At 39.0% G+C, this 15,091-nt stretch overlaps 1 protein-coding gene across 1 annotated transcript in view; it reads left to right on the top strand.

Annotated features, from left to right (window-relative positions):
* Positions 1–11,360, top strand: part of LOC140236801 (dedicator of cytokinesis protein 7-like) — a 52,838-nt gene extending 41,478 nt beyond the window's left edge. Inside the window, exons 32-42 of the mRNA XM_072316736.1 lie at positions 186–344; positions 1,163–1,275; positions 2,842–3,022; positions 3,630–3,773; positions 4,059–4,190; positions 4,913–5,047; positions 6,269–6,449; positions 7,143–7,288; positions 7,948–8,091; positions 8,686–8,783; positions 9,537–11,360. Of these exons, the coding sequence (XP_072172837.1) occupies positions 186–344; positions 1,163–1,275; positions 2,842–3,022; positions 3,630–3,773; positions 4,059–4,190; positions 4,913–5,047; positions 6,269–6,449; positions 7,143–7,288; positions 7,948–8,091; positions 8,686–8,783; positions 9,537–9,765 (1,662 nt within the window). The 3' untranslated portion in view covers positions 9,766–11,360. The remainder of the gene's footprint in view (positions 1–185; positions 345–1,162; positions 1,276–2,841; positions 3,023–3,629; positions 3,774–4,058; positions 4,191–4,912; positions 5,048–6,268; positions 6,450–7,142; positions 7,289–7,947; positions 8,092–8,685; positions 8,784–9,536) is intronic.
* The last annotated feature ends 3,731 nt before the right edge of the window (positions 11,361–15,091 follow it).

Raw genomic sequence — 15,091 nt, 5'->3', positions numbered from 1 at the left:
ACTGTGCAATTTGGAAAAGGAATGGGGGTTTGCTCTATTCATACCTGACAAGTACATGAGATATATGGTAGACACATGTAAAGCATTTCTAAGAACACACACACACACACACACACACACACACACACACACACACAACATTCTAATCTGTCCAAATGCTGATGCTGCCCATGTCCGATCCACAGAACTTTGCCAGGGTCAAGATGCAGGTCACCATGTCCCTCTCCTCGCTGGTCGGCACGGAAACCAACTTCAACGAGGAGTACCTCCGACGCTCCCTCAAGACCATCCTCACGTATGCTGAGGAGGATGTAGAGCTGCAGCAGACCACATTCCCAGAACAAGTGAGGCCTTGTTTTGTGATAATCGTGTGCAGCTAATTGAACAAACCTACAGTATGACTTACAAAGCATTTAAGAGACTTTGAATTTTAGGCTGAAGGTATTATAACATTGGCATATCATTTGAATAGAAATAAATTACGATAATCTGAAATAGGACCCAAAAACTTCAAACTTTCTAATTTTTACCTGTGCTTTCAGGTTTGCTGCGAATTGTGTGAAAGTTCTAATTATCCACACTTCTATTATGATTATGTAACGTGTCATCAATGCATTGGTCATAATCAAACAATGATAGATATTAAACCCACAGAGAACGATTCCCAAGTATACTCGGGCAGGTGTCTGTGGAAAATGCGTGCTGTAGCAAAATTTGTCCGCCCTCAATGGGTTAATTCACAGACATTAAGCAGATAGAGATTTTGAACCACGGCATGTGATGCTGGGTAATCATTTGTCATTATACACTGTGTAATCATTGGTAGAAACACACGATATGTGCATAATCCGTTTGTAATGGATGAACCTCGTAGTGTGCACCTCGTGTGAAAATTACTGGCAATACAAAATACAGTGTCCATGAATGGGTCATACCTGGTGATGGACAGTTTGAACATTGTTAGCAAAGCACAGTATGGTCAAACCAGCCTTCACCTAAAGCAAGCATTTAAAAGCAGTGCCAAACTGCATGTATGCTGTTTATAAAGGAATTAGATGTGCCAGTCTTTACGGGCAGATGGTCTTTATACCAAGGTAGTCACTAAAGTAGGTTTGAATCTTTGGGTATCATAGCGTGACTGTAACCCCTCCCTCCGTCCTAGGTGCGAGATCAAGTGTTCAACCTCCACATGATCCTGTCGGACACGGTGAAGATGAAAGAGTTCAAGGAGGACACAGAGATGTTGGTGGACCTGATGTACCGCATTGCCAAAGGGTAAGATGACCCCCCCCCCCTACACACACACCAAGGCCAAATACTGCAAGCTGGTGCTCTATTTATGCCATACTTCAATATTCAACCCTCTTGTTGTCATGTTATAATGTTTGCAGACAATGTCAATGGTATTATGAGGTGGTAGGCCTGAAAGGGTTTACCCTTTCCGAGGCCAGTGACTTTGGACAGTGTGTAAAGTGCTCTGGGGTTTTCTTTCTCAATCAGCATTCAAAGCACACAGAGAGTTAACCCTAAAAAGACTGAGGGGGGGGGGGGGGGGGGCTTTTTAGGCCCCCCCTCGACATTTTTCGCGATAAATCTGTAACGTAAAAGTCTCGCGCCATGACGTTTTATGACTTTTTTCTTTTGAGTCTTGCGCAACTTTTGAGACCAAATTCGCGACGCTCGGGTAGGCGGTTCTGAAGTTATGCAATATTTTGTATGTGCATGTCAGACCCGAAATTGCTCAGAAACGTGATTCATGTACAAATCCAATGCAAATTCTGTTTCTGACCAAAATTCATAAATGTATCATTATTTTTACTTTAACAGATCGAAATCAATTTATTTCATGTTGTTTATGATCTGAATAATGTCGCCGATGATTTCCATTGAAAAAAAACCAATAAAAAACAAAAAGTCGAAAACAAAGAAATACATAAGAAATTTTAAAAACAATGAAATACATAAGAAAAAAAATTGATACTGCCATTTCTTTTTTTTTTTATGTACATTCAATAAGAATCCTACAAAAAGTACCTTGACCAAAAATTAGCAGTTTTGGACCTTTGATTACAGATTTACAGCCATTTATTGTATTTCATGCATAAATTAGCATAATTAATTTATTAAAAATAAATTTGAATAATTGTGAAATCATTACCTATTCAGTTTTATAGATTACTTTGTGGGTGACGCGCGTGCCAATTTTCCTTGCGATCACGCGTTCAACGGCCGAGATCTTAGGAGGGGCCCAATGAGCCCCCCCGTCCTACAAGGCATCAAAATAGCCCAGTCTTTTTAGGGTTAAGCAAGTATTCTATTTTGACTTCATTCTTGAATCAGTGTATTTAGAGTGATATGCTGCCATCTGTGATATGTCTCTTTGCATCGAAAGTGTTTTGACCATTGACTACTGATGATGCCCATGCAGTAATCTTAGGGAATATTTTGGCTTGTTCAAGGCATGTAAAGAATGTAAACAACCTAATGGTGGTGCTGTGCAAATGTAGCTGTCATTTAATTTTTTCAAGTGATGTCTAATTTGTTTGAGACCGGAATAATTTCTCCTAAAATATTAAAACCATACCTCAACTATTTCTGGACCAGTTATAACAGCTTCTCTCATTCCTCGATTGGCAGAACACGTATTATGCAATGTGTGACACACAGCACACTGTCCTTGTGTACAAATCAAATTAACCTGTTGAGGACGAGTCCTGAGTAAACTCGGGCCAGTGTCTGTGCGAAATGCATGTTGTAGCAAAATCAGCCAATCCCCAACGGGTTAATGGGAAGATTTCATGACTGTTTGACCTTTGACCATTTGACCCTCGCACTTTGCAGGTACCAGAACTCCCCCGACCTCCGCCTGACCTGGCTGCAGAACATGGCAGGCAAGCACTCAGAACACGGCAAACACACGGAGGCTGCCGAGTGCTTAGTCCACTCTGCTGCCCTCGTTGCTGAGTACTTGCACATGCTGGAGGACAAACCCTACCTCCCTGTGGGCTGTGTCAAGTTTGAGGTAAAAAAAGAATAAATAAATAAATAGATAATTGAAATGCTTGCAGCACACACTCGTGTATGAAAACAGTGGATTAAAAATTTACCATGAGATCATACTTTTCTAGCAAAAATAAGAGGTTGTTTGTACTGACGATAGGGTTTTACTTTATGTGTGAACAACAAAGATTAAAGTGGTTTCCTCTCAGATGATGCCAGGTGTAGCAGCAGTAGATTCCTCATTCCATTACCATATTTGGAGCAGACAAGTCTCATAACCATTTTCCTTGTGCATTTTTCATGAAATTCAGCAGAGCTGTTATTACACTATTTTTGACATTGCAATATTCATGGGTACGATTGAAGAATTATTTCAAAAGCGTTCAGGTCTGACGTGACAAAATAAAAGAGACATTTTATGAACAGCAATCTGACTGCCAGTTATTTATTGATCTTGTGTTTGATGAGGAAAGAATCGCCAAGTCCACATGACTGCTTATGCAATGTCAAGGTTTTGTCATCTGTGTTATATGTGTTTTTTTATAGATTCATGCCTATCATGTTTAAATTTTAATCATTTTCTTCTCTTTTCTTTTTTTTTTTTTTTTTTTTTTTGCTGATGATTGCAGAAAATTTCACCCAACGTCTTGGAGGAGAGTGCTGTGTCAGATGACGTGGTGTCTCCAGATGAGGAGGGCATCTGCACTGGGAAGTACTTCACTGAAAGTGGGTTGGTGGGACTATTGGAGCATGCAGCAGCATCCTTCAACCAGGTGGGGTTTGGACCTGCTTACATCGCATTGCATGTTGACACAGAGCTATGAAAATGCAATTTCTTGTTAGATTACTTATACATGTTGGATTGTAAAATGGTATTCCTATGGTTGTGTTAAATGGTTTGAGCATATAACTAGTTAGTAAGTGTCTTCTCTATAATGAGATGAAAGATATAAAACAGAGAATCAGACCCACGCAATTTCCATGGTAGTACTTCTGCTCTTCACATGTGAATCCCATATGACCTTTGACCCTGTGTCTGAATTGCCCTCTAATCAAAGGCCGGCCTGTTCGAGGCAGTGAATGAGGTCTACAAGATTCTCATTCCCATCCACGAGGCCAACCGGGAGTTCAAGCGCCTGTCCATCGTCCATGGCAAGCTGCAGGATGCCTTCAACAAGATCTCACACCTGGTGGGTTTGACATTTGACCTTTGACCTAATGAGATAATCATGTCCTTTTTATGTGTGCTTCATTTCTATTTCAGATAAAGTTAGATTCAGTTTGTTCGATTAGACTTAGAAGCTTGCAAGACCAACTATTCCAGTGTATTAATAAGGCAAGATACTTGGTGAATAGAGTCAGAGGCATAACTGTTACCCCAACGATAACATATTTTGTGGAAGTTAGTGTGTTAGTGATTATACCGTATTAAGTTCAGAGAACTTTTTGAGTAGGTGGAGTGTAATGCTGCACTTGTGTCAGAACTTTATTCATTCGTACTTCATTCTGTACTATGTATCTTCTATTTGAAGGTACCCTACGTAGGGTCAGATTTCAGTCTTCTTAATGTAAGCATCGTCATTCAGTGCTCCAATAAGTATAAGTGTCTCTGTTGTATCTCTATTTAATGTTAGTCAGTACATAGTGCATTATAATCATTGTGGGTGGCACTGAGCGGTTGTAGCCAAGTGGATGAGACCACAAACGATCAATCTGTAGGTTCCTGGTTCAAGTCCCCTGGCAGCAATTGTTGCCCCTCTTGGCAAGGCACTTTAACCTTCAGAGGGGACTTTAAAGTCATTGGCCCTCTGGTTGCTTGCTTGCAAGCATTCTGTAGTTTCTCAGTGGTCTCGCAAAATTGAATCATGATTAAAAGTACCAATGTATACGTCACTGGTCTTGTTCCGCTCAGGGCCCAAAGCGACTCTTTGGGACGTATTTCCGAGTGGGCTTCTACGGGCCAAAGTTTGGTGACCTGAATGGAGAGGAGTTCTTGTACAAGGAGCCTGCCATCACCAAGCTGCCGGAGATAGCTCAGAGACTAGAGGTCAGTGAACTTTGGTGGAAGAAACCCATGCCCTGAAAGTGATTTCCTTTCTCCCTTTTCACCTTGCTATTCCCCCCTCCTCCCCCTCCCCCCCAAAAAAATGAATAAATAAATAAATGAATAATGAAATAATGAAATAAAATCATCATTTAAGAACAGCAAAAATCGATCAGTGAAGTGGCATTTTAAGGAGACATGGTTCATAGTTCTCAGTGATATTTGCTATTGATTTGAAGGGACTGTACAGTTCTGGTTCAGGTGAGGATTTAGCTTTTAACGTTTTGCGAGATATTCAGAAACCACTCTATGAGATGTCAAAGAGCATTCAATTTTAAGGGGTATCAAAAGTTTATTTTATGAAAATCGGTTTTGAAATGGCTGAGATATCCAAAAACAACGTGAAACAGAGATCCTAATAAAAGGTGTGGCCTGTCGCTTTTATTATTATCACTTTTTTTGATATCTCAGCCATTTGAAAACCAATTTTCATCAACGTTGAATCCTTCTTGAAATTACATGCTCTTTCATATTTCATAATAGGTTTCTCATTGTTTCACTTAGGAATGTCATAAACCTGAATCCTCACCTCAACCAGTACTGTACAGTCCCTTTAAAAAGTTTCTTTGATCCTGCATTATTATGAAAGAGTTATGAATTATATGCTTATCTTATGCTTACTGTAAAACTAGAAACGTTGTTGACATGAAACTTTTGTGAATTAGAGCTGATGACTTTCTTTGCAGCATGAATCTGTCGCAAATTGGCAACTGGCATTCAGTGCACTGTGTACACAAACACTCTTGCGTACATTTTACTTTCGTGAGTCTTCACTTCTCATGAAATTTGCAAAAGTTTCCTGCACTCAAATAATTTCTGGTTCCGGCATTAACTCACATTGCACTTTAATAATCATAACTCATTGAAGAAGACTAGTTCTGAGTAATCTAGGGCTGGGCTGAATCAGAAATGCATGTTATAAGGAAATCAGTCCTTCTTCAGCAGGTTAATATGCAGATAGGTAGATGCTAGGATGAAATAGGACTGGAAAGGTTCAATATTTCTGAATTTGTATAGGTTTTTTTTTTGTTTTGTTTTTTTAGGTTTTTTTTTAAAGAGTCAAATATCACAACATTGATTGTGTGAAGGCTACTCATATGTTGCATAACCTGATATATTTATCAATACATGTGATAAACTCTATCTTCTGCTTTGTTTTCCTAGAAATTCTACCTTGACCGTTTTGGCGAAGGGACAGTGGAGGTCATCAAGGACTCTAACACCGTCGACAAGTCCAAGCTTGACCCACTGAAGGCCTACATCCAAGTCACCTATGTGGAACCGTACTTTGATTACTACGAGATCCTCCAGAGGCCAACTCTCTTCAGCAGGAATTACAACCTCAGTGAGATTTTGATTTGATTTGATTTGATAGCATATACAGTATTGTAACATGTCATATCATATCATATCATATCATATCATATCATATCATATCATATCATATCATATCATATCATGTCATGTCATGTCATGTCATGTCATGTCATGTCATGTCATGTCATGTCATGTCATGTCATGTCATGTCATGTCATGTCATGTCATGTCATATCATTTATCATATATCATTTATCATATCATATCATATATCATATTATATCATATACCATATATCATATATGATATTATTCATATGTAATATCATATCATGTCACATCATATCAAATCATATAGTGTTTCTTTTTGTCATAGGATATGAAGTTTAAGACACCCATTTGTGGCATTTTGTCCATGCAGAAAAGAATGACTCAAACAATTCAGTTTTTATTTGAGATTTTAGGAAGCTGTAAACATACAATGCTATGTAGATTCAGAAGTCTGACACCCCCCCCCCCCCCCCCAAAAAAAAAAAAAAGGAAAATGAACTATGTTTCGGGATGACAATTTACTGAATTTTCGTAACAACCATAACCCCTAAAATGAAAACTTGAAATTATTTTTTTTTTACCATCTGTACAGAATAATTTTTTTTTGTGTGTGTGTGACCTGTGACTAAAGGTGTGATTTTTTTTTCTCCCAAACTTTCTACTTGCTCCAGAGCGGTTCATGTTTGCCACCCCTTTCACCAAGGATGGCCGTGCCCACGGTGAGCTGAAGGACCAGTGCAAGAGGAAAACCATCCTGACGACGTCACACTCGTTCCCTTACATCAAGACCAGGGTGTCCATCGTGCACAAGGAGGAGGTAAATTTGGCTCAAGCAGCATCTGAAGGGGGGAGGGGATGGCGGTGGGGAGGGACCAAGGAGGCTAGAGGGAAGGTGGAGGGAGAAGGATAATGGAAGAGATGGGTGGGGTTTTTGACTATCAGGTCTCAAAGGAAGGGAAGAGAGTAAGGAGAAATGGAGGTATGTAACAGAAGAAAGAGAGAGAGAGATATGGAGAAGGGAAAAGTGAAGAACAGAGTGAGAAGTAGGAAATAATATTAAGCAAATACATTGTAGCTAATAGTCCAATGTATATTTTGTGTGTGTGTGTGTGTGTACAATGATGCCCATACCCGTCTTATTGTTGAATTTTGACCACATGGTATTCAGCCTTGAAGGTGATTATTTCATGTTGTTCCAATTCTAATCAGCTGTGATTTACAGCTGTCACGGTAATGGTAGCCCCTTGTATGAAAGTGCACTCACAAGCTGTCACTTATCTGTTGGAGATATTTATCTGCTATATTTGTTTATTTAATCATTGTATACTTATTCAATTATTTTATCATTTATTTAGCTGTTCAAACAGTGTATGTCTATTTACCTGTCCATCCATCCGTCTATCTGTATATTTGTGTACTTACTCATTCATTCATCCATTTCTATAATTTGTCGGTTTTCATCTGCCCCTCTTCCAGATCGTCCTTTCTCCCGTGGAGGTTGCCATAGAAGACATCCAGAAGAAGACCAAAGAGCTGGAGCTGGCCACCATCCAGGAGCCCGCTGATCCCAAGATGCTCCAAATGGTTCTACAGGGGTGCATCGGCACCACAGTCAACCAGGTGAGGGGGGTGGAACTGCACCCATTCTTGTCCGTGTCTTTACCCCCCTGGGTGTGGTCCATAGTGGCAAGGATGTTATTAAATGGGTGCCGGGTTTGCTAAATAGCATGCACAAAGACAGGAAATGGACACCGAGTAACGACAGAACTATCCCTTATACAAGATATGTATCTGTTGTCACAAACTTCCGCAAATTTTAAATAGTGAGTTTTGAATAGGACTTGGGAAAAATAGAATCAAGAAAATTTGGCAAAGAGAATGCTATTTCACTTTTGCCAGCAGGTCACATCAGCAAAAACATATTTGTTGATGCGCATTTAAAAATGAAATTTCTTTTCCTAAGTTACTTACTGATGAACAATATTTTAAAATGCTAAACTTTAATGAATTGAAATTTTCTTCAGACTACAATTAAGAATTTGTCTTTTAATCTTTTTTTTTTTGGGGGGGGGGAGGGAGGGGGAGGATTCCATTGAATGATCTCATGGATTGAGAAAGACATAGTTACCACAGACAGTTTGTATGTAGTTGTACATCTTCAGTTACATTTTCTGTCTTGTTCCCCCCTCCCCAACCATTCATCCTCTCCCCTAGGGTCCAATGGAAGTGGCCCAAGTGTTCTTGGATGCTGAGAAGACACTAGACAAACACCACAACACCCTGAGGCTCTGCCTAAAGGATCTCCAGAAAAAGTGAGTCACTATTGGAAAAATAGAAAACAATCTAGACTTTTGTAAACTGTCTTCTTTCAGTCATGTAGCAAGCTGTCACTTTCAGGTCCAGATTTGTTTCCCCTTTTGAGTGCAAATTGTGTGATATTATGTGGCCAGGACTAGATTTTAAACAGGAGTTGGTGTTATAAGTCTTTCCTTTTAGAGTATCAGTATGAGTAGTGATAAGTATGGTGAAGGTAAGATGGATATTGCTCAAGCATCATGATTTTTTGGTGTCTGTTTGCAACTTGATTAGAGGCATATTCAGCTGTTCCCAGTTCACTATTCTGCATAGTATTGCATGGTTGAACTGTATGTAGACAATTTACCAGTAAGAATTTTTGAGCTTGCAGGGAACAAGTTATGTGTCAACAATCTTAAAGATTGATGACACTCTCTTTATGTACATTTTTTTTGTCTGTTTGTTTTACTGTAAAAGCTGTTATTTTCCTGAGGGTTTAATTTTCGTGAATTTCGCAAATCACTATTATGCCGCAAATTTAACAATATACAAACTTGCTAGAGTACTTACTAGTATCTTTGTGCAAGTACGATCTCCTCGATGTCAAATCTAAAAATAAACATACTATAAAATTGTCTGTGACCTCGCCATTTGCAGAAATATCTGTATGTGAAAATGCCTGCTTTTACAGTAGTTTGAGGAGGTTATGACATTGTTTCTCTTTTACCTTTTTTTTTTGTGTGTGTGGTGCCTGTCCCTGCCTGGTACAGATGCGGTGATGCCCTGAGGAGGAACAGGGGCTTGATAGGCCAGGACCAGCGGGAGTACCAGAGGGAGCTGGAACGTAACTACCACCGCTTCACCGACCGCCTCATGCCCCTCATCTCCAAGCGCAACCACCTGGTGGGCACCATCCGACGGACGGGGGGCCGGCGGGACATGTCGCGGGTCCCGAAGAGCGCCTCCAACCACAGCATCCGCAACAGTGAGACCCTCTGAGCGATGAGTGGAGGACGGGGCGCAAGAGGGGCAACGTTCAGTTGGACAGTGTAAAATCTAAAACCTAGGCTCTCTGTTTGTGTATGCAAGGTGATAGGTGTGTTCTTCATGCGATCTTGTTGTATTGCTAGCCAGCAGAGGCTAATTCTGCCTTTATGATGTGGAATCCAGGGCCCTGTTTCACTAACATAGGAACTATATCAAGCCAAACAATGAATTTGGACAGACTCTGATCAGATCTAGTTGGGAAGGATACATAAACATTCAAGATGTATTCCAGAACGTGGCAATGTGGGCGCAAGATATTGTTCCCAAATGGCCTAATGAAACAGTTCCTAACTTTTGATGACTGATTAATCCCAAAATTGTTCCTAAGATCAGTTGAATTGAACTTCAGATTGATAGTAGAGCTTAGCGAACCAGCCCTTGGAGCCCCACCCACATCAGGTGCACGGCAACATTCATTCCAGTTTTAATCTGTGTGTGTTGGATGAGTACAGGGCACACATAGGAAGCAATGGTCTCCTATGACACCACACTAAACTAATATGTCTCAGCGTCACATGACAGTATGCAGTGTTATGTCCACTTCAATGGTGCTGTTAGAACACACTCGATGAAATAGACATGAGAATACTGGTCCTTGTTATTCGAAGATCTAGATGAGTTAGCAGGACATTAAGAGTCGGATGGATATTCTTTTGCTGGTGAGTAGTAGTCCTATCTGAGCGGAAACTTGTGAAAGTTTTCTTTCGAGTGGCAGCGCTAACTATAAAATGTATCCATAGGAGAAAAGGCATCGGTTTGGGTCACCCAGTGGACAATTGTTGAGGAATGACCTAAGAAGCAAAAGCTAAGAGGTTATATGTCGAATATTGAAACCTTCAAATGAAACTGAAGGTGCTATTCAGATCTATTTTGTAAAACTTGAGTAAAAGTTCTATTTCATGTAGAAAATCCATTGGATTTGAAGAAAAAAAAATCACTTCATATTCATCAAAGAATTTGCCTAACGTGTCGTGTCTGTACATGCTTTTCCTAGATTCTCTTGTCATGGACATAGTTGTGGACAGGTGTTTGAAATATGAATCATTGGTATGATAATGTTGATTGTTTCCGTAGCCCATCCATGGATATCATGTCACGCCGTGTATTTGCCTACGTGTGTTTCTACTGAAGCAGGATGTTTGCCTGTAAGATGCCTTTACTCACAGAATTTTGCCACATTACCGAGATCAGCATTCAAAGTAGGTGTACGTTTGTGGCAGTTTGAAGGAACATAATCTTTTTATACTAATGTAGCATAGGAAAAGTCTTGTCTGTCTTAATTCCACTTTATTAGAAAACAGAGATTAAGATAAATCTAGATATTGTGTATATAGAATTTTAAGCATGTGAATAATATGTATACATATTTTGTGCTGCATTTAAGTGAAATGGCTTCCACAATCAACCCAGCTGATGTTTGTGATTGCGCCAGATACGTAGCTTTCCCATCTCTTCGTTTCTGTACGATATTCCAGTTCAAATCATTCTTGTGTTTGCGTTCACACGAATATTCGCTTCCAGAGTGCGCAGGTCGGAGACCATTTCCAGGTGCCGTGTTGTCACAATCAATCGGTGTGAGAAACTCACGATCGTTCGCGTAGTTCATATCAAGGCAGATGGAAAAGGCTCCGTGTGTGGTAATATGTTTATTTGTGCTGTGGTTTAAACATTATGGGACTTGGCACACTTCTATTGACATTCTTATGTTATTGCTGCTTAACCACTCGTTTCCACAAAAGTGGAAGAGCGCAGAATGTGGCATTGCACTTGTAAATATCAGTTTGTATTTATTTATGTGAGTCTTGCATATCTCACCATGTATTTGCTCCTAAAGAACTGATCTACTTACCCCAAATTTTAACAATGCATTGAAAAATATTGCTAAAATATGCAGGAATGCCAAAAGGAAAACAAATTCCCTCAATGCACTGTGAAGAAATAACTGCGTGCCTGCTATATGCAGTCTTTGTGTTAATCATCATTTTGTTCCCGTGGGCATTTGCTCCCATAATCATTAAAATTTATGACATTTCTACTCTTCTTGATATCCTCAAGATCTCCATGGTGGGGCATGAACGACATGATTAATCTCATGCAGATTGACTCGATTTTCTGCAATTTCCGTGCGTTCCAAAATCAAATGTCTCTTCACGGAATGAAAGCTACGTAATGGCATGAGACAAACAGTAAAGAGCAGGTAAAGTGACAATCTAGATCGAGTAAAGCTCAATTTTCTTGGGAAGATTTTCACCTTTCAGGGACTTTTATTTGTAGTCAAAAGACAGTCAAGAGATTTTCTCGAATGATCAAAAAACTGAACATTATCTAAAAAAAAAAAGATCTGACACGCTTGTTTTTCTTGCACTCTTTTTATATATTTTTTTTTTTCATTGAACATCTTGTTCATCCCAGAACCTAAATACTTTGACAGCTCTGATATTAGCATTGCACGGCATTGATGCATTATTGTCTGTTTCTTGTAAGAAGACAATCTGTTATTTTTCAAATGTGTGTTTCACTGTTTCATTGTGAGGATACCTGGAGATGCTGGTGTTTGTCACATGACCAAGGCATGATTATCACATGACCAAGGCTCGGTCATGTGATTTCTGTTCCAGACTGCTATACTAACTCTACTCTGAGTTAGTTTTGCTTCTTCTTTTTTTGTCAACATTGCACACTGACACTGGTCCGACGGTCCCTGACCAGAACAAATCACTGTTGGACCAGTAACCTTTTCAGGAATGGACCAGTAAAAAATGGAAAAACTGGGTACCTGCTGGTTGGACGAACAGGTTGAACCAGTTGAAAAATGGTTAAGTGGCAGTGTCATGAATATGATGTCCATGTGATGAAATGTTTCAAAACCTTGCCATAACCACCCAATTTTGTATTTGTGCTGCTTTTTTTTTTTTAACAAGTAGGAGTTATCTGAATATGACCTTGTAAATTAAAGTGTATATTACAATATTCATTTTGTATTGGTTGAATCATACTGTCAATAAAGCAGTTACAGAATACTTAAGTGGCTTTGATCATTTTGAAGTTGAATTAGTAATCAAAATTACATAATCATTATTTATCATTTTATTCTATTATGTTGCTTATGATTAGACAAAAAAAAAAATGATTATCCTACTATATTTATTATGCAGCTCATGAAGATTGACTAGAATACATGTATGTATGAATTACTTGGGTTTTTTTTTATTGATTTAGTGTTCAATGTGGTTACTTTTGTGCTTTGCAAAGTTGAGCGTAAAGGAAAGATTTAGGATTGATAGCCTGTGATATAGGTCTGACCATGTCTCCTGATATCGAGTTTCATTCTGTAGTCTGTGGAAGTATTGCGTATAAGGTTATTAATGTGCAACATCTTCACTATTGTAGTATGTTTTATTACCTTGCTTTTTTTATTTGTCTACACCGTACACAATGCACAACACACACACTACACAGTATTTACACAATACACTGCACAGTACACAATTAATATTACACAATACACACTCATTACACAATACACTGGAGAGACACCCATTTGTACACTTTTTAATAGCACATACATGGGACAAAAGATATCTATGGTACTTTCAAATACCATTCGTGAATCTGAGAGAAGCATGAAGGGGTAGTGTAGATGAATTGTGTGGCCGTTGGGAGTCCATTCATTGTTGGCAGGCCCAAATTTTATACCCAGGACCAAACTGCCACCAGCCCAGAATGCTAGGAGTCAGGGACACCCCCGATGGCAAGTTTATTTGCTTGTTATCATTCAGTAACGAGGAAACTATCGAGTGGATAGTGGAACAATAGATATATCTCTATAAAGTAAGAATGAGTTTTATGCTTGTAACTATCATCAGAAACTATGCACGTTTATACTCGCGTTTATTTGGTTATATGCCGTAGGATATGTCGTGTTTAACACAGTGCAATTGTAGCTAATACTGGTAATATCCATTTCACTGGAATGTAATTTATAGATTGTCTGATTATGACGAACTTGCTTAATAAAATTGGTGATATTTACATCATATTTCCCTTTTTGTATTTTGCATTTTGTATTTGATATTGTGTCGCCTTTGAACACTTACATGACCCTGCAAGGTAATTGTTCTGGTACTGTGTATGGAATATATTTTGTGAGGTTTTTATTATTCGCAATTTGGTTGCTACAGTATGTGTGAACTTTTAACAACTCACAAAATCATTTGCTGTGATCTTGACATGAATATATGGCTAAATATATGGCGTATACAGTCTTTCCTTACCTTGATTGGGCTGAGCAGGACTTTTTTCATCATGTAGGAGCATTTTGCACACGGTTTAAAAGGACTAAACAGTTCTGGTTGACCTGAGGATTTAGCTTTTAACGTTTTGTGAGATATTCAGAAACCACTCTATGAGATGTCAAAGAACATGCAATTCTAAGGGGTATCAAAAGTTTATTTGATGAAAATTGGTTTTGAAATGGCTGAAATATCCAAAAACAAGGTGAAACATGGAGATCCTTTTGAAAGGCGTGGCCTGGCGCCTTTTATTATCACTTTCTTGGATATCTCGGCCATTTGAAAACCAATTTTCATCAAATAAACATTGAATCCTTTTTAAAATTACATGCTCTTTCATATTTCATAAGAGGTTTCTCATTATCTCACTTGAGAATGTTATAAACCTGAATCCCCACCTCAACCAGTACTTTACAGTCCCTTTAAGTCTTTGCAGACAACCATAAACTATAAACTATAAACTGAACTTGATGTACTTACATTCACTCGTATGACATTTGTGTGCGATGGAGTGTACAACTGGAGGTACAGTAGTAAAGTTGTATATATATAAAACTAGTTGTCTACTGTTACACTGTGCCAGCCACTAAATTTGACGAAAGAGAAGGTGCAAATGTGGAATGCCCCTATTCAAGAACAAATCATACCACAGTCACAGCTGCTGCAAAATACATTTACACAGATTTATTAATGTGGCCTTTGGATTCAAACATGCATGTATCAGTGAGTAGTTTGGTGCTGTAAGATATAACATCTCTATACATGTAATTGCAAGTGGCTCCATCTCCCCCATTTTAATGAAAATCTGTGGTCCTGTCCATGACATGTGGCATTGGACCACTGCTGAAAGGGACTTCCAATTGGTGTGCACTGACACACAGACGGGCAGACAGACAGACAGACACACACACACACACACACATACACATACACATACAACCCAAGTTCCAAACTTCTGCACCCATTCAATGCAAGCTATCCACACA

This window comes from Diadema setosum, chromosome 13 (genome assembly GCF_964275005.1).
Source record: "Diadema setosum chromosome 13, eeDiaSeto1, whole genome shotgun sequence".
NCBI classification, from domain to species: Eukaryota; Metazoa; Echinodermata; class Echinoidea; order Diadematoida; family Diadematidae; genus Diadema; species Diadema setosum.
Note: the sequence above shows the minus strand (reverse complement) of the source record. Positions and strands in the feature narration are given on the sequence as shown.